Source organism: Malus sylvestris, chromosome 9, assembly GCF_916048215.2.
Source record: "Malus sylvestris chromosome 9, drMalSylv7.2, whole genome shotgun sequence".
NCBI lineage: Eukaryota > Viridiplantae > Streptophyta > Magnoliopsida > Rosales > Rosaceae > Malus > Malus sylvestris.
In genome coordinates, this window is record NC_062268.1 from 10,663,089 (window position 1) to 10,682,364 (window position 19,276).

The window sequence follows — 19,276 nt, forward strand, 5'->3', positions numbered from 1 at the left end:
CTACGAAATGTGGAAATTTTGAAGATGTTTTCTCTCCTATTCATTCAGAGAGAGTTTGGTTTGGGCAGTGCATAGGGGTATTCAAAAATTAGTTCTTGAGACCGATTCACTTCAGATTGTGGAGGTGCTACGTGATTCTTCCCTCAATTTGTCATCAGTTGGTCAAATTGTGGAAGACATCAAGATGTTGCTCATTTCAATCACTGAAGTTACTGTGACCCATACTCGCCGCAAAGCAAACTCTATAGCCCACTGATTTGCACGGATTAGGCTAACTCTGAGCCAAAGTTGTGAATGGGATACCTCCCCTCCGAGTGTTATTATTGATTTGCTTGTAGAAGAATGTAGTCCAAGGAATTGAGAACTCTTATGTAACACTTGGGTTTTACCACATGAATGAAATGAAACAAACTATCGTATCTTTTCAAAAAAAAAAAAAAAAGAAAAAAAAAAAAGAAGACCAAATCTTATATTCTATTTGAAAGGGAAGAAAGTGGCCTTTGGTTAATACCAAGTGGCATGTATTGTCGCTAAGTCAATGCATACAGGAAGATTGTACATGCATGGAATAAAAACGAAGGGACAGTTCGACCACGAATATATCGTCCCATTCCCCCACCATACATGTGATCTCATTTCACACCTCTCTGAATATTCAACGTTTTCGTGCTCTTCGATTGCCCTATTTCATACCTTATGTATACCATAAGGGTGTTCTTACGCTTCATCGATCTCTTTCTCGATCGATGGTCATATTATTGTTCTCAAATGATTAATAATCCCCATCTAATTAATAGGTCCTCTAATCCCATCTAAACAAGTACTAAATCCTTTAGAAATATCCTTGCATTAAATTAGACCAAGTTCAGGTGATGTGATGTGAGGGGTTTGGTTTGGTTCATAACATGGAACTGGATTAATTGGATTATTTTTGGTCAATTAGATTAATTAAATATTAAACCATATCTTAAGAGTGTTCTTTCTCCAGTTATGCTCAGCACAGTTGCTAGGACATTTCAATCTTAATATAACAGCAGATACGCTAGTGGAATTACACTATTAGATCCTGTATTCCGCTTTGTTGAACTATGTGTCCAACCAATATAAAAATGGATGATGCCAAACTCCATGCTAGCTTGACTTCTGACTTTTGATGCAGTGTGAGTTTTAAATATCTGCATTATTACAATTTGTCTATACGAATAGATGCTTAGTTAAGAATTGACCAACGAGAACTTTATATCTCAATTATGATCATTAGCGCAATAACTTGTTGTTCAGTATGTTAAAAATATTTGTTCTTGCATTTGAGATTCTGTGTTCCTATTTTTTGCCTCGGTAATTTAATATAAACTATTCTATTGCTTGTCAAAAAAAAAAAAAAAAAATTTATGCCCATTAGTAAGTATGTCAAACTTAACTCAGCATATGACTCCAGCTAGAGAACTAATTGAAGCATGGGATGAATTTCTCTTGGTATAATGGATGCATGCCAACATGTTCACTTACATGATTTTAAAGCATAACATTTTTCACGTTTCTAACTTTTAACTGTGGACCTTTGTTGGTGCAATGGCACTCCTACGCACTACCAGAAAATGATTTTTGCAATATGAAATTTGACCTACGAACCACATTTTGTCAGGTCAAGCTATTTTTTTTTACCTGACGAATTCTACGGTTGGTCAATACTTAGAGTTTTTCCAAAGTCTTAATATGCGACAGGGATTTCGTAAGGCAAGAACAATATTGTCGGGCAAACCTTTGGCGCAAAAATAGAAAAAATGGCGCGTACTTTGTGAAGGTTTGCTCGATGAAATATAAGTTCGTCGGCTTGATTTTCTTTACCCGACATCCATTTCGTCCAGCCAAGTTTTCGTGTTGTTCGTCAAAGGCCCAAAATGACCTGTAAAAAAATCCATTGACAACAACTTTGCTCGAAGTCTTCCTTATAGTTGCCCGACGAATGGTCCGTCGAGCAAACTCTTATTCATTAAAAAAGTCTCTGCCTTCTTCTTTCTCCCCTCTTTCTTCTCTTCTCCCCCTACCCCTAAGTCGTTGCTCATGAACCTACAAATCTCTCTCTCTCTCTCTCTCTCTCTGACACCCTCTCCTCCATCTCTCCGTCTCCCAATTAGGGGTGGGCGCGGTTTGGTTTGGTGCGGTTTTGAGTGAAACCAAAACCAAAACCGCAAGTTTTTACAGTTTGGTTCGGTGCGGTTTTGAGGCTAAAACCAAAATGAAATCAAACCATTTGGTTTGGTTCGGTTTGGTTTCAAACGGTTTCGGTTTGGTTTCATTGTTTGAAAAAACTATTATGGTTACCTAATTGATGACAACAAAATTCACATCCACAAGGACCACAACAAAATAATTCAGCTTGAGGCAACTAAGAGCACATCAAATCTCCAATGACAGTACCGCAAACCCAAGCGTAAAAAAGATTCTAATAAGTAATGACTCTTGTTTTGGTAGAACCTACCAATCAAAACTATGTGAAATTTTTTTAATAACAAAAAGTGGTAGATGTGTTTTAGTAAAGTTGCAAACACACAGAAAGTGTAACATAAAGAAAGTCCATACTAACTGTATTTGATAAAGATGAATAAACTTGAGAAACTTGAGAAAGAGAACACAAAGTCTTAGTCCATGGACTACGGGACTAGAAGAAAGAAAATAAAAGGTTATGTTATGTGGCCATGTTATGATGTGGTTGAGTCCATGCTAAATGTAGGGACTCAATGAAAATAACCAATTAAAATTTAACATTTAATAAAGGTATGCGGTTTCGGTTTCGGTTCGATTTCGGAGAAACAGTTTTTCCCCTATTCGGTTCGGTTTCAAACCGAAACCGTTTTGAAACCACAAAACCAAACCGTTCGGTTTGGTTCGATTTGGTTCGTGTTTCGGTTGCGGTTTTCGGTTTCAAGTGCCCACCCCTAACTCCCAATTGATTAAAGTTTTTATCGTAAATTTTTTTTTATTTAATTGTGTGATTAATTAATTTTGATTGTTTCAGGTTTGTGATTGGATTGGAAGAAAATACTACCTATTCGGCAGAAGCCAAAAAAAAATTGGATACCACAACTCAAAAATGGCAACAACAAAAATATCATTAGGTAATGAGAAAAATTTTCAACCTATAGGTGGACTGCAGCTGGTATCCTTTATTAAAAAAAAATAAAAAGTTAATAAAGTTGTAACATTCACCTGATAAACATGAGAGAGTAAAATAGACAAAAAAAGAAATTAAAAACTGTGCCATAATAAATATAGCTCTAACAATGGAAAATTTGCAATATAGTCAAAAAGGTTTATTTGGAAGATGCAAACAAAATTTGGTTTTCTATAAATTCCTTCTCTGTAACATCCCACATCACCTAGGAAAGTGATTCTTAAATGTATATTTTCATCCCTACCTAGCACGAGGCCTTTTGGGAGCTCATTGACTTCGGGTTCCATAGGAACTCCGAAGTTAAGCGAGTTCGCTCGAGAGCACTCCCATAATGGGTGATCCACTGGGAAGTTGCTCGTGAGTTCCCAAAAACAAAACCGTGAGGGCGTGGTCGGGGCTCAAACGGACAATATCGTGCTACGATGATGGAACGGGCCTGGGAAATGGTTCGCCTCGGGCCGGGATGTGACAATTTGGTATCAGAGCCAATCCCTGGTTGGAAGTGTGCCGACGAGGATGTCGGGCCCTTAGGGGGGTGGATTGTAACATCCATTCCACATCGCTCATGGGAGTGATCCTTAAATGTATATTTTCATCCCTACCTAGCACGAGGTCTTTTGGGAGCTCACTGACTTCGGGTTCCGTAGGAACTCCGAAGTTAAGCGAGTTCGCGCGAGAGCACTCCCATGATGGGTGACCCATTGGGAAATTGTTTGTGAGTTCCCAGAAACAAAACCATGAGGGCGTGGTCGAGGCCCAAAGAGGACAATATCGTGCTACGGTGGTGGAGCGGGCCCGGGAAGTGGTCCGCCCCGGGCCGGGATGTGACATTCTCGCTTTAGAAAAAAGGGAAAATTAGAATCTCCTGCACTTTTTTAATACTCTTTAGATTAAATATTATTTTGAAATTTGATTAGTACACCTAAACAATAGTCATGTCAGCATTTTTATATTTATTTAGATTACATGTAATTATTGTGTTTTTTTTTAAAATTTAAAATGTTAATTATTAAATTCCATACATATCCTTTTAGGTTGACATATTTTTGTACGTGGCCTTTTTTTTTAAGGAAGCCAGTTTCTTCTCCCACGTTTGAGCCGTATGGTTTATTCTCCCACGTTAGAATTATGTGATCCTCATTTTTTAATTTTGAATGGACTTATCCATTTCAATTAGTGGTTGTTTTCACTATTTTATATTGATATCATGTGAGATAATTAGACGTATTCTCTATTTTTGGAGGCTTGAGGCAGGTACGTCCAGATAATATATTTAAACGCATCGAATATGTAACAAGAAGATATATAAAGTAATGTACCAAATATTTTTTTTAAATAAATATAAACCTACCAAAATAATATATAAATTTACCAAATACATACAAAAAAGAAATATGAATGTACCAAATACGTACCAAGAAGATATATAAAGTAATGTACCAAATATGTACCAAGGAGAAATATATGTTTAATCAAGAGGAAATATATGTACCAAATATTTTTTTTAAAATAAATACCAAATACATACAAAAAAGAAAACAAACATACCAAATATGTACCAAGAAGATATATTAAGTAATGTATCAAATATGTACCAAGAAGAAATCTACGTTTCATGTGTAAGTTGAAAGACTTTTTATTAAAATTGAATACTACAATATTTATCTACAAGATTTTAAGAGTTTTGAGATATTATCTAAGAAAATTAAAAGGTATATTAAATATAATGCCAAGTCGCATTCATGGGTATTTTGAAAGACTTTTTATTGGAATTAAATTCTACAATATTTATCTACAAGATTTTAGGAGTTTTGATGTATTATCTAGAAATTAAAAGGTATATTTATATAATGGCAAGTTGGGTAATTTAAATTATAAAAAAGGCTACTTCTAATCCATGTGGCACCTAAATTGTAGGAAAATGTTTAATCAAAACTTTAAAAGGCATAAATGTTTAATCTCAAAATTTTAAACCTAGGCATCTGTATCAAAATCCCAAATGAGTCTATATGAACATAATTTTTTACCAATCTAAGTTAAAATAATTGAGACCCTCCCATATAATTATCAGCGGCAATAATTAATTGAATTAATTAAGAGTTTGTTCAGGCCTCTACGTTGACCGTTTTGGATGGGGAAATTAATTGAATTAAATAGAAGAAACACACTATTTCGTCATTTTTTTGACAAATTTATCAATTCAAAAGTTGACTCTGTGTGAAACCTCTTGTTATCCTTTTCTTCTACATATTATGTCGACATTCTTTCGACACTTGGAAATTAAAACACCGGATTTTCCTAACAGCTCAATACACTTGTTTTTTAATGACAGTTTGAGTCTTTCTCAGAAAACCAAGTTGCCTTCCTAAACAAAACCTCCATAGAATGTCCTCATTGTTTCTTCCCCATTAACCGTAAAATCATGGTTGATCGGCTATAAGGTTATAGGTTGATCAGTTCATGGTCTCATTATTTCGTTCATTCTTTTTTCGTTAATCCTAATTCTTTCCCTTGAAGTCACCAATCCCAAATCCTCCCAGTCCATCTCGATCATGGGGCCATATCAATCACACCGAAGACCTTTAGAATCTCCTATATAAAGTGCTACCAACTTCAAACGTTTCTCTCCCTCTCATACCTCTCTTGATTTCTCTTCATTCTCTTACGATCACTCCTTTTCGTTGAAGTAAGATTCTCCACTCATCTGTTTTGTGCTTTTAAATTTTCGACCGCCTTTTTTTGTTATAAAGTAGCGTTTCGAACCCTGAATTTCTAGTCTACTTTTTCTTGGAGTTTCGTGGTAGGTAATTTTTTCTGCGATGAGCAAACTTCGACAGCATAGTCGTTTTGCATTCTTTTGCCTCCTCTTCATACTCCCCACCTTAGTTTTCGGAGAGTGCACCTGTGAAAAAGAAGAAGAAGATGGGGACCGGAACAGAACCGAAGCTCTAAAGTACAAAATCGGGGCGATTGCATCCATCCTAATCGCCGGTGCACTCGGTGTTGGTATTCCAATTCTTGGGAAGACCATTCCGGCTTTACATCCCGATAGGAACATATTCTTCATCATCAAGGCCTTTGCAGCCGGGGTCATATTGGCTACTGGGTTCATCCACGTGCTCCCGGATGCTTTTGAGAGCTTGACGGACCCGGCTCTTAAGGAGAACCCATGGGGGAAATTTCCCTTCACTGGGTTTGTGGCCATGATGGCTGCCATTGGGACTTTGATGGTGGATTCTTATGCCACTTCTTATTACAGCAGGTCTCACTTCAAGAACAACATTAATGCAGACGAAGAGAAGGCCCAAGAGCATGAGGGTCACGTGCATGTTCATACTCATGCAACTCACGGCCATGCTCATGGAGCAGTTGACACTTCGCCCTCAGCAGAACTTCTTAGGCACAGAGTGATTTCACAGGTAATTTTCTTTTTGAATATTTATTTTTTTGTGATTAGTGGTGATTTTTTTTAATTAGTTAATTAATTTTGATTTCTGTGGCAGGTTTTGGAGTTGGGGATTGTTGTGCATTCTGTGATTATAGGAATTTCGTTAGGTGCATCTGAAAGTCCTAAAACAATAAAGCCTCTTGTAGCTGCCTTGTCTTTCCATCAATTTTTCGAAGGCATGGGACTTGGTGGATGCATAACTCAGGTAATTTTTTGCCTATAACTATTGATGCCAATATGTTCGTACCCAACTTGGTTAGAGCCAAAAAACTCAGGATGTTGATCGGATATTATTTTTTTAATGTTCTTTGTAGGCGAAATTCAAGAATCGAGCTGTTGCAATCATGTCATTGTTCTTCTCTCTTACAACTCCTGTTGGGATTGGCATCGGAATTGGAATATCAAATGTTTATGACGAAAGCAGCCCGACTGCACTCATCATGGAAGGCGTTTTTAACGCGGCATCAGCCGGTATCTTAATCTACATGTCCCTTGTTGATCTGCTAGCAGCTGATTTCATGAACCCAAAAATGCAGAGAAATGGAAGGCTTCAAGCTGGAGCTAACTTATCTCTTCTTCTCGGCGCTGGTTGCATGTCTTTGCTGGCCAAATGGGCTTAAACTAGTTCGTCAATCAAGGATATTGTCCATAATTTTTTGTTTGCTTCTCATTAAGTTTTCTTTCGTCTTTTTTTTTCCTGAAGTTTTGTGTTCTCCTTCTCCAAATTTGCATCAAGTTATTAATTCAAACAGTGGTTATTTCGTGTAAGAGAGTTTCTTTGCAACTCAATGCAAGAGTGGTTATTTGCTATACAGTCAAACTTTTAATCTGAACCGTTAATCTAGTGGATCCCTTTGCTATGCATGTATGCATCAATGTCAACACCCACCAGTTCTTTTCTAATTTCTACCTTGAAATTATGATAGGTGGAAAATGCAAAGCAAGTTTCTTTTACTGTGCAAAAAATCGGTCCCCTTATTTCCCAAGTGAAGGTAAGGTCAGCAGAAATCTTCAAGGAGCGATTGAAAATCTACCAAGGAAAATCCAACTAGTAAAAAGCAGAAAAATAAATAAAATATTTTAAATACTCTTAAGAGGAAATGACATGGAGGATTGAGATGGTCATTTTTGGCTAAACTCATAATTCCACTTTCAAAACTCCAAACTTACGATAATAAGTGCTGACTCATATACAACACCTTTGCTGTTTGAGAATCCCAGTTTTTTTAAGGGGTCTGAGAAGTGCTTTTATTTGATCATGTGTTTGTTTTGTTGAAGGGTTCTGAGAAGTGCTTTTGTTGGAGCGTATGTTTGTTTTGTTGAAGGGTTCTGAGAAGTGCTTTTGGGTTGTTAGCTCTTAGGGATAACAATTCTAACCATTAAACCCGATAACAGTAGATAACCTTCCGAATGGAATGGAATAGATTTAAGTATGAAAATTTGGGTATAGTTTGGGTATAGGGAAAAACCGTGAATATTATTCGGTTATGGTTTTGAATATGATTATAGGGGTTCCTAATCTGTATCCGTACCCGAATTTGACCGAATAATATATAATATAATTAACATATATATATATATATATATATATATATATATATATATATACATTATTCACTGAATCCATTAACTTGAGAATAAAAAATTACATTGTGTGAGTTGCATTTTGTAAGAAAGTTCAAAAAGTTTTGATATTGATCAAAATCTATAAAATTTAATAGTATTTATGTGAGATATCAAAGATCAACCAACATTATCAATGTTTAGCTTTAACTAAAAATTATTGAAAGATATTAAAGATTGTAAAAAACATTATATTTGAAAGATATTAAAGATTGTGTCATAGAAGATTAATACAATTCATTGCTATATTTAATTGATACTTACATAGAATATTATATCAACACATTCCACTTAAGCAGTTTTTGTGATTTTCGATTGACAGCAGTACTTATATACAAAAGATTATGAAACTTAAAAAGTTATTTACATGAAAAAAATGTTAAGAAATATTGTGTCATTACATTGATAAATATGACAAAAATTGTTCAATGGAATACCAAAAGCTCCCTCCAGCACTCTTGATTGTCAAGAAATTAGTTTAAACCAATTCAAGGACCAAAACTCTAAATAAACCAACAAAATTATTTGAAGATGGAGAATCACAGAGCTAGCTTAGGAACCAACGAAGATCAGCAAAAGCAAGATATTTGAAGATGGAGAATCACAGAGCTAGCTTAGGAACCAAAGAAGATCTGCAAAAGCAAGTTAAGAGATCATTCGTACTATAGAAGCAAATTACATAATAAAATTAAGAGAGCATCATATTACAAAAGCATAATAATGTTCATTTCCAAATGTAGTACTAAAACCTATTGTTTCATTCCACTTCACATGATTCACAGGTTTTTTTTTTCAACCCACAAAATTTAGAGTTTAGTTCAAAGAATTTGATCTGATTATTAATATTCACACGGAAAAGATAAGACTCAAATGAACTGGGCATTTGAGTTCACTTTCTTATATATAAACGTAGCAAAAAGCCAAAGTTTTCAAACTGTATAAAACGTAACAAAAAGAAAATGGGTTTGTTTCTTCACTTTGTTCCTCCTTTCTTCTGATACGTAGGTGCTTTGACACTTTGCAAAGGGAGGAAAGGAATGCATATTCTACTTTACCTTCTGAGTAAGCACTTGAAAGCTCTTTTTGAACTCTTTTGTGCTCATCCTAATTTTGTGATCGCTCAATTTCAAGTGTAGCCTCTCTTTTCTATGAGAGATTCCACTGCAGCCTGATAGGCATATTCAAATATTTAATAATCTATAGAAATTAACTAAACTCAGCAATTTCTGTCAAAGCTTCGCAATAATCTAATTCAATTACTCTTTCTATCTTTTTAATAAGATCCCTACAATCAAATAAACATAATTATTCTAGTAAACACATTCGAACTCAAACACATAAAGATGTTATTCATACCCATATCGTCGCATTGCCGCTCTGATCTTGAAAAATTAAAATTAATAATAATCGTTCAAATCATATTACAATATATCACAAACTATGACATCTGATAATCAATAAATGTAAGAATATTTAAAATGAATTCAATTCACTCCAAACGATGATATTATATGTTCACATATATATTCACAACAACCAAAATTCAGTTTCTAGCCACTGGGATAAAAATAAGAACAGAAAAATTAATTTGAGCACACATGAACATCGCATAAAAATCATAACAAAATCCAAAATAGCAGGATATATAACAAAAATGATAATAATTTAAAAAAAAAAATTAAATCAAAAGTTTAAGACTAACTCGCAGGAAACTGTGAGAGTTAATTTTTTAGGCAAAAATTTTCTTTAAATACCGATTTCATGCAATCCAGGAGATCAATGCTTAAACCAGAAAAATTTCTTTAACCCTGATTTTTAAAATTAAAAGCATCAAAACTTGAACAAAGAAAAGAGAACCCAAAAACCAAACCCAAAACAAATATGTCGGAGAACTCACCCGGAAACCCAAGCATTTATAGGTTTAAAATTTCTTCAAATCAGAAGCCAAGCTTTTCTGGATATAAAATTTCTTCAAATCAAAACAGGATTCAACATAAAATTGAAAATAAAAAAGGTGAGAAAGAGAGAGAGACGAACCTTCTAGTGTGGGGAAGGAGTTCCGGGCTTGAGAGAGAGCTCAAGAAATTTGTTCTGAAAGCAAATGGAAGATCAGAACAATAAAAGGACTAATTAGAAGTTAGAAAAATGACTTAGGCAGTTGAAACCACTGATAGCATATTGTAAGATTAATAAACACACCAAATTAGTAAACTATTGAATAAATTTCGAATATTAGTTAAATAAAACACATAGGAATTGAATTAAATTCCAATTAAATCCCAAACAATTATATGGCATAGATGAACTTAAAATGAAATCAGTAAAAGTGGAGAAAGGAAATCGACTTCAACCACACAATTACCAGAGAGAGATACCCAATTGTTATTCATAAATCTGCAAGATAAAAAACATAACTATGTACTGACCTTAGAACCAAATTGTCTGATACATTGAAAAAAAAAAAAAGAATTACAAGAGTGGTGATTGTAAATATAACAGCTGTCATTACCATGAACCTGAAGCATTAAAAAAAAAAAAAAAATCTTAGCAAAAGATCGAAACTTGAAAGTATACAGGATAGAGCGAATGAATATCAAAATTACCTATGAGCTCCTTTTAGCTGAATAACCAAGCAACCTCAATAAATTCTTATGGCGAACATGGCCATTCGCTTACACTTCAACCTTATACTCCTCCCGTTCTTAATACGCTGAACTGGAGCACAATTTCTAATGGCAGAGTTAGGCTGCTTAGCTTCAATACCAATGCATATTTAAACATCCAAATATACTTTATCAGTAAGATTAATTACCTCAAGTGGTTAGTCCTTTGATTAGCCGACCCCACTTAGTAGGAAAAGGCTTTGTTGTTGTTGTTGTGGTTAGTCCTTTGATAGCAAAAAAGTTTATATTGCTAATGAGTGTGGTTTGAGGCTAAACTTTCTGCGATAAAAACCAGACAATAATATTTTAAAACAACTCAAATTATCAAATATTGCTAATCACCTTGCTAATTAGAGAGCTGATGGTAGGCTTATCTTCCTTATTTCCAGCCAAGTGAAAGTTAAAACCGACAACAATATTGCCGTCTTGGGGACCTCGGTGGAGTTCTCCTTCTGGAGCTTCCTCCATGTCGACTACTGCAGATAAATATAAAATAAAATAAAAAATCACATTTATAAAATGAATATCTAATTATATTTAAGAAGGCATAATAAATGATGGGTAGTATTGAAGCCAAATACAACATACCTTACGCGGGCAGTTGTGCGCATTTCTTGAGGAGTTTTTCTATTCTCCTCAGCAAACACAATTCTTAACTCACGCCCACCAATAACTGTATGATTCAACTGTTGCTTTGCTTCCACTGCATCCTCACCAAAACGGTACTTCACAAACCCAAAACCCCGTGGTTCCCTACGAATTGAAAGTAAAAACAGTGAGTCAAAATAACTTCAATTTGTGCTATCCAGAAAATTCACAAATATGTCCACTTTCAAAGAAATATCTATTCCAGAGTGCAAGTTTTACACCATTAAACCACAGCAGAAAAGAAGAATCATATTACATCTTTAGGATAATTAACACTATAACAATCAAGAATGGCATACCCCGTGTAGTAATTCTTTGGAAGATACACATCCTTTACCGGGCCAAATCGCTCAAATGGGATCCTAAGATCTTCTGGCCTGCATAAACAGATAAACAATGAATAATTAATTACATACCATCCAGTAAAGAAACACAGAGCTAACCAAATTCCTGCTAAACTTCAACACATATTAGATTTGGGAAAAAAGAAATTTCAAAATCTAACTATCAAAAATTTTTACTTCCTTTGTTCTTGGGGATCATCACAATTTTTCTTTTCCTGAATTTGAACACACCTGCAAACTTAAATCAACGCTCTTAGTTTTAATCCAAAAATACTTAGCAACAAAATACAATTTTATCCAGAAACTAAATTAATAAAAAAAATACACACTCACACACAATGGCTGGGAACTTTTCCAAAATTAACATACAAACAAAGGATGTAGAGAGAGAAGCAAAATCTTATACCTCCGAGAAAGATAGTGCAATAAAAAAGCATGCCGGAAAATATAAACCAAAATATGACAATAAATAAACCTCTTCAACAATTCGGATTGGCCAAAACTCTAGCCAGAAGCCAAAATCTGTCTACAAAACCTCTACCTCAAGTGGGCAAACTCCCAAAATAATATGAAAATTACCCAAATCCATACACCCTTCCAAAACCCTAGCAATCGATATAAATTTGAAACCAAAAATAATTTCAGGAAAATTAATAGATAATCAAATTTATTGAGGAAATGAAGAGGGTAACCTACTTTCGATGAACTTCAGTGAAGAGGAATTTGGAAAACGTCGCTGAGTCCGGTGGTTGAGCAATTTTTGGTTTCGATTCGCAGTGGAGCAAGAATGAAACGGTGGAGGAGGGAATGAAACGTTGGAGCAAGATTGAAGCGGTGGAAAGGAAGGAGCGAAAGCGTGAGAGAAGAAAATTAAAAGGGAATGAAAAGGTGAGAGCAACATTGAAGCGGTGGAAAGGAGGATGAACAAAGAGTCGAGGAGAGAGATAGAGAGAGGGAAAAATCGGAAATCTACTGTAGAAGAAACAGTAATCTGAGTCTAAAAGGACACAACGGGAATTAACTTGAATGTTACTCTTTTAGTATATGTACAATTTGCTCTACAAGATCCATTCATTAAATCATTTTATACATCAAATATTTAATGACTAAATTAATATTTACTAAATTATCATGCATCATTGGGCGAATATATTTTTTGTATTGACGAAGATGTATAAAACTGTTAACCGATAAGGAATCCATCATCTGATGGGTATAGTTATAGATAATACCTGATTGTTAATTTGCAGTTATGAATATAGTTAATTTTCGTAATTATGGGAATGAATATAACATTTCTGTTCCCAAACCAAAATGTTGCCATCCTTCTCTTATGCTCCAGCCTGCTTAGGGTCTCCAAGCAACAAAACATGGGACGAAATAGCAGGGGGTGCATAATTTAGTAGTGCTATATACACAGATCATGGATGAACCCAATGTGTTTGCTTGCTTTCTCATCATGATCGATGATAATGGATATAGGAGGTTCATGAATTGATGTGAGGGGAAGGAATGTCTATATTGTTTGGGAGCAAACTCCAGTCGTATATGAAGGGCATGGATACAAGTTATGCCTTGGAATGCAAGATAGTCGAATCTGCTCTGTCCTATTAATCGACATAGAAAGTTAGAGAACGTCAGGCTTTATGCAGAGAATCATAGTACTTAGGTAGGAAGTAACTTAACACCAAATCAATAGAAGTGAATTCCTTGGATTCGACCATACAATTGCTTGGTGGACACAGCCAGATATGATGCCAACATAATCTATTAGGAAAATATTTTTTCAGTTCACAAATGAATAAAGTTACACTTTGAGTATATATATGTAAGTTGTGTAGGCTAACTATATCACAACAACTTTCTAACTAAGAGAAATATTATCATAACAAACTAATAGTTTTCCTTAACCTAAGTATTATCCCTAGAAGATGAGTTACAATATTGCCCTTATTTGTCACATCCCTGCCCGGGCCCCCATCACATCCCGGGTTCGATTCCACCGTAGCACGATATTGTCCGCTTTGGATCCCAAACGGTTGCCCTGCTAGCACTGGGCCTGGACCTGGGTCGGGATGTGACAATTTGGTATCAGAGCCACTTTGTCATTTGGTGCGAGTGTCCCTACCCGAGCCCCCATCACATCCCGGGTTCGACTCCACCGTAGCACGATATTATCCGCTTTGGGTCCCGAACGGTCGCCTTGCTAGCACTAGGCCTGGGTCGGGATGTGACAATTTGGTATCCGAGCCACTTTGTCGTTTGGTGCGAGTGTGCCAACGAGGACGTCGGGCCCCTAAGGGGGGTGGATTGTAACATCCCACATCGACCAACGGAGAGGGGGTGATGTGCCTTATATGTACATGTCCACCTCCTATAGCACGAGGCATTTTGGGAACTCACTGGCTTCTAAGTTCGTCGGAACTCCGAAGTTAAGCAAGTTTGTGCGAGAGCAATCCCAGGATGGGTGACCCACTGTGAAGTTCTCGTGTGAGTTCCCAAAAACAAAACTATGAGGGTGTGGTCAGGGCCCAAAGTGGACAATATTATGCTACGGTGGAGTCGAGCCCGGAATGTGGTAAGGGCTCGGGCCGGGATGTGACAGGGGCTGATGTGCCTTATATGTACATGCCTACCTCCTATAGCACGAGGCCTTTTGGGAACTCACTGTCTTCGGAGTTCGTCGGAACTCACTGGTTTCGGAGTTCGTCTGAAACCTTTGTAGAGCTCATGCATGTTGTGTTGATTTCAAATTTTCGCTATTAATCACTCAATTTTCCACAAAACATTATTTTTGAATTTTCTTGAAGAATTTAGTGTCTAATTTGGAAATCCCATCCACTAAAATGTATAGATTTCTCAATAGATTGAAGGAAAAAGACGGTAATTTTTTTTATCCATCTCTTCATGTATTTTATTGAAATTTTTAGTGTCTAATCAGAAAAACCTAATAGAAACCTTTTCCTTTTAGCAAAACCCATCTCCTAAAATGTCCAGAATTTTGCATGACTTGCAGCAAAGATATGGTAATATTTGAAAGACTCTGAATTGCTAATAGATTCACTTTGTTTGGTATTTTTAGAAATTCGAGTCATTGGAGGAAGAAATTGGTTGCTTGACTACACCCTGATATTTATTCAAAGCCTAATTAGTTATTTACATTTACAATTTATTTTTATAAAGCTTTCATGCTTGGATTTTAAATATCTTAGCAATGACCTGGTGGTGTGGTGTGATAGTTTACTTGACTAAGTTGATAACTTTTTATGACTCGAGATGTGAAAACCGATTTTCAGTATATTTGATTAGAGTCAAACTTTGCAGGCAGGGTCATCCCAGAGAGCGTAATCTACAGTTATGGAACTATCCTGTTGGACCTCTTGAGTGGAAAACATATTCCTTTAAGCCATGTACGTTGACTTACATTCCTTGAACCTTTACGTTAGTCTTCTTTCAAGGATTGTTTTTATCTCTTCCCTGTGAATTTATTGACATTTCCTAATTTTCTACTGTGTTGGTGCATTATCTCAAGATTCCAAATATAGGCTCGAATTATGTTTTAGGATCCTACTGCTTTAATTTTCATTACCATTCTATGAAGCTCCGATCATTTTGAATGTTTTTGGCTTCATTGTATATAATATGTATTTATGTCCTGCACTTGATTTATTATTTTGACATGGTTGGTATTATTGATATCTCAAATTCAACAAGTAACAATTGGACTCCATGAACAATATAGGTTCATTATGTTTACTCAAAACACTACTTTTATGTTGAATATTTTTGTCTTTTATGAATCTTCCTGAGCTCAAATTGCACTAAACCCGAACTTTTTTAGGAATATAAAGTTGGAAAATAATTCTCTTTAGTTTACTGCTTTAAAAACAGAAATAGGTTTCGTGTTATCCTGAAGTCATTGGTTTGCCATTTCTTTGTTTCGTGTGATACATAGTCCCTCTAATTGTTCATATTGGTTGGTTAAGGTGGCATCTCATGTTTTAATGAGCCTCCAAAAATACACTTTTGTGGTTCCAACCATGCTTTATTCTCTCGGAAAGGCATGTGCCACATATTTTGTTCCTTATTGTAAATATGTATGTAAATAGTATTATCTATTGTATATATATTTAGAACTTTCATCATGTTCTTTTATAGTTTTAAAGCCTGCAGTATTGCGTGGACAATTTTTTTTAGGATATACTATGTTCATGGTGTCCCATTGACACAAGTAACTACCAACTGCCACTTTTATATGAATCTCAGTTTCTTTTAACAATACAATATTGATGTATCATTAAGTTGTGGTTTTAAAACTAATCGACCCGACATTAGATATATCTACAAACCAAAGACAAAAAGTAGAGAACCGAAATCAATCATGCAGATGCACCAATTTCCTTCCACTACAACTATAGTCATGCCATAAATATGGTCATGCCATAGTGATTCGATAATTCTAGTCAACATAATATTATTCATAGCTGTAAATTTAATTAAGACAACCCGTAAGATTTATATTGATTTCCTAATTCTCATCGTTACATCATTTCCTATAAACATTAATTCAAGGGTAAATATCAGTTTACTACCCTCAAGTTTCATGATTTTCAACATTTGGTACATCAGGTTTTTTTCGTCTTAGAGTCATACCTAAAGTGTTAATTTTGGGACAGTCTCATACATCCGTTAGTCAAATTGTTAACTCTGTCGTTAATTGATGACGTGGTGCCTATGTGGACAATGACTTGGCGCCACATGTCATTAAGGGATCCATGTGGAAATTCAAAATTAAAAAAAAAAAATTTGGTCCTCTTCTACCTCTCTCGACATTTTCTTCCTCCCTTATCCCTCCATTCTCTCCCTTGCACCAACCCACCAAACCTTCCTCTCCTCTCCTCTTCGACTCGTCATACATCCACCCTTCCCCCTCCATCTTCAACTCCACCCATCCACCATCCCCCCTCCATCTTCGACTCCACCATCCACCCACCCTTTCCCTTCCATCTTCCCCCTTCATCTTCGACTCCACCTATCCAACCCACCAAACCCTAATCTGCATTGTGCCCACTCTATCCGCTCGCCCTTTCTTCCCCCAAAACCGTAATTTGTATTTTCTTAATCCCAATTTCCTAATCATCTCAAAATTTCCACATTAATTCATCTCTTAATTTCAATAATCTGTAATAATCCCCAAATTTAACTGCAGATCGTACAACGTCGTTCAAGTCGCGAAACCTTCTCGAGAAACCCTTCCTCTTCCTCGGCAACTTCACCGTTCAATTCACCGACGCCCAAGACAGAGACGGGGACCAATTCGACGTCCTCTTCGACCCCCTTGGCATCTCAACGGCTTGGAGGAGCCTATCATACGATCTGATGGGCAAGCTCGAGCAGGTCGAGCGCGAACTCGGGCCGATGGTGTCGGCGTTGGTGGCTAGCACAAAGGACGAGCAAAGAGGGAGAAAAGAAAGAGGGGTTGGTTGCTGGATTGGATGAAAGGGTTCGAGAGAAAGCTAGGAGGGGGCGGTGCCGACGAAGGAGGAAGGATCGTGGCTTTCTGCTTTCTGTGTTGGGAGAAAAAGAAAAAGGTTCAGGGAGAGAGAGAGAGAGGGAGTCCCTACCCTCTGCATCTTTTGCAATCGCGAGAATGGGGTGGTGAATGAAGGTTTGGGTTGGGAGGGGGGACACGGGTAGACGAGAAGATCTGGGTGTGGGTGAGAGGGTAAGCACGAGGGGATTTGGGGAAGACGATCTAGGTTTTGCTTTTTTATTTTTTTATTTTTATTTTTAACTTTTCTTTAAATAATTAATTTTTTTTAATTTTTAATTTCCATGTGGATCCCTTAATGACACGTGGCGTCCAGTCATTGTCTACATATACGCCACATCATCAGTTAATGGCACAGTTTGATTAACGGATGTATGAGACTGTCCCAAAATTAATACTTTAGGTATGACTCTGGGACGAAAAAAAACTTGATGTACCAAATGTTGAAAACCACGAAACTTGAGGGTAGTAAGCTGATATTTACCCTTAATTCAATTACGGCAGTCATATAGAAAATTCATTATTAGATATATGGAAACTAAACAAATATATGTATATATCAAAGAAAAGACCCACTCACAAATCATGTCGTAAAGTCGAACCCGCCTCACGGGTATCGAAGTTCCTTGCGATGCATTTCACCTAGAAACGATACCATTTATGTAATTCTATAATGTACTAACGTATAAATGCGTTTTCGTACAAAGTTCGGCTAATAAAGAAACTATTTTAAAACGATCGAATTTTGGAAAACAAAGGGCGGATTCGGATTTGGCATGTTGAGAAACCTAAGGAGAGACATCGAGTTCCTCCACGCGTCACCGCATGCGTCGCCACAAGGTGGCTGCACTAGCAGCCACGCGCCACCATGCTGTGGTTTCCCATATGCCTTTTCCACGAAATCTACAGTTTTTGTAGATTGTAGGGTTGGCTTTCAGAGCTCATTTCGAGCTCGATTTTCAACCAAATTCGATGATTTAAAAACCAATGTGAAGCTATAAAATGTAAGGAACAAAACTATACCAAAGTGGGGCCAAATTAACGTCGGTGTTGGCCTAAACATGGCTGGTCAGTCATCAGAAAACTGGAGGAAAAATCCTCCGAGTGTGTGTTCTTCATCAAATCATCCCCCAAACTCATTTTAAGGTTAAAACAACATAAAAGCTTCAAAATAAGAAGGATTTGAGGGTCTCGAGGCTCACCATGGTCGGAGAAAATGAGTGAACACTGATAAAAGTCACTGTGCAGTTCCATTTTTCCACTTAGGTGTTCTGAGCAACTAGGAACAAGGTTGGTGGTTTTCCGCAAGGTTAATGGTGATGATATTGGTTTGGTCGTGAGGTTTGTCGAAGTACGGCGATGTGGTGGTGGTGCTGCTTGGCTCCATTGTTTTTTACAGAGAGACAAGAGGGATAGTTTGAGGGAAAGAGATAAGAGAGAGATAAGAGATAAGAGGGAGAGAAATAAGAGATGAAAGAGAGAAATCCATAATTTCTAGAGAGAGGGGACAAGGGACAGGGTAGGAGTGGAGTGTGGGCCTCATGTGGCTCACAAAACAAGCCACAAAATATCTATAAACATGAAATTACCAAATCACCCTTCACGTTCGTATATCCGTAAAATCTCCATCGTGGCTCCAAATTCAATTTCGCTTGCGCCCACACATTTGTATTGTTGCATACTACGCAAATGTGCTAAAATAATGAGTCATACGTCTCTCTAAACGATGGTCAACGAAAGTCAAAATCCTTGCCTATAGGGGCATTTTCGCCTATTCCCTTATTTAATTAATAAAATCGTAAAATTAGGGACGGGTTGTTACAA

General features: G+C 36.4%; 2 protein-coding genes across 4 annotated transcripts; one reads left to right on the top strand and one right to left on the bottom strand.

The window, feature by feature from the left end:
* The first annotated feature begins 5,516 nt into the window (after positions 1 to 5,516).
* Positions 5,517 to 7,433, top strand: LOC126634584 (zinc transporter 8-like). 2 transcript variants are annotated; one of them, XM_050305114.1, is made up of 4 exons: positions 5,517 to 5,861; positions 5,969 to 6,594; positions 6,679 to 6,828; positions 6,938 to 7,433. In XM_050305114.1, exons 2-4 carry the CDS (start codon positions 5,995 to 5,997, stop codon positions 7,241 to 7,243), a joined length of 1,056 nt encoding a protein of 351 aa, XP_050161071.1. In that variant the 5' UTR covers positions 5,517 to 5,861; positions 5,969 to 5,994; the 3' UTR covers positions 7,244 to 7,433. The 2 variants fall into 2 exon arrangements, with proteins under 2 accessions (XP_050161071.1, XP_050161070.1); XM_050305113.1 differs by having other exon boundaries at positions 5,517 to 6,594.
* Positions 7,434 to 8,588: 1,155 nt separating this feature from the next.
* LOC126634586 (serine/arginine-rich SC35-like splicing factor SCL28) lies at positions 8,589 to 12,879 on the bottom strand. Of its 2 annotated transcripts, XM_050305115.1 has the most exons (8): positions 12,598 to 12,878; positions 12,079 to 12,139; positions 11,857 to 11,934; positions 11,498 to 11,662; positions 11,252 to 11,385; positions 11,059 to 11,133; positions 10,850 to 10,975; positions 10,605 to 10,762 (listed from the first exon to the last, which is right to left on the bottom strand). In XM_050305115.1, the coding sequence occupies exons 1-5, from the start codon at positions 12,800 to 12,802 to the stop codon at positions 11,310 to 11,312; spliced, it is 585 nt and encodes a 194-aa protein (XP_050161072.1). In that variant the 5' UTR covers positions 12,803 to 12,878; the 3' UTR covers positions 10,605 to 10,762; positions 10,850 to 10,975; positions 11,059 to 11,133; positions 11,252 to 11,309. The 2 variants fall into 2 exon arrangements, with proteins under 2 accessions (XP_050161073.1, XP_050161072.1); XM_050305116.1 differs by lacking the exons at positions 10,605 to 10,762; positions 10,850 to 10,975; positions 11,059 to 11,133 and adding an exon at positions 8,589 to 8,878 and having other exon boundaries at positions 12,598 to 12,879.
* Between the last annotated feature and the right edge of the window lie 6,397 nt (positions 12,880 to 19,276).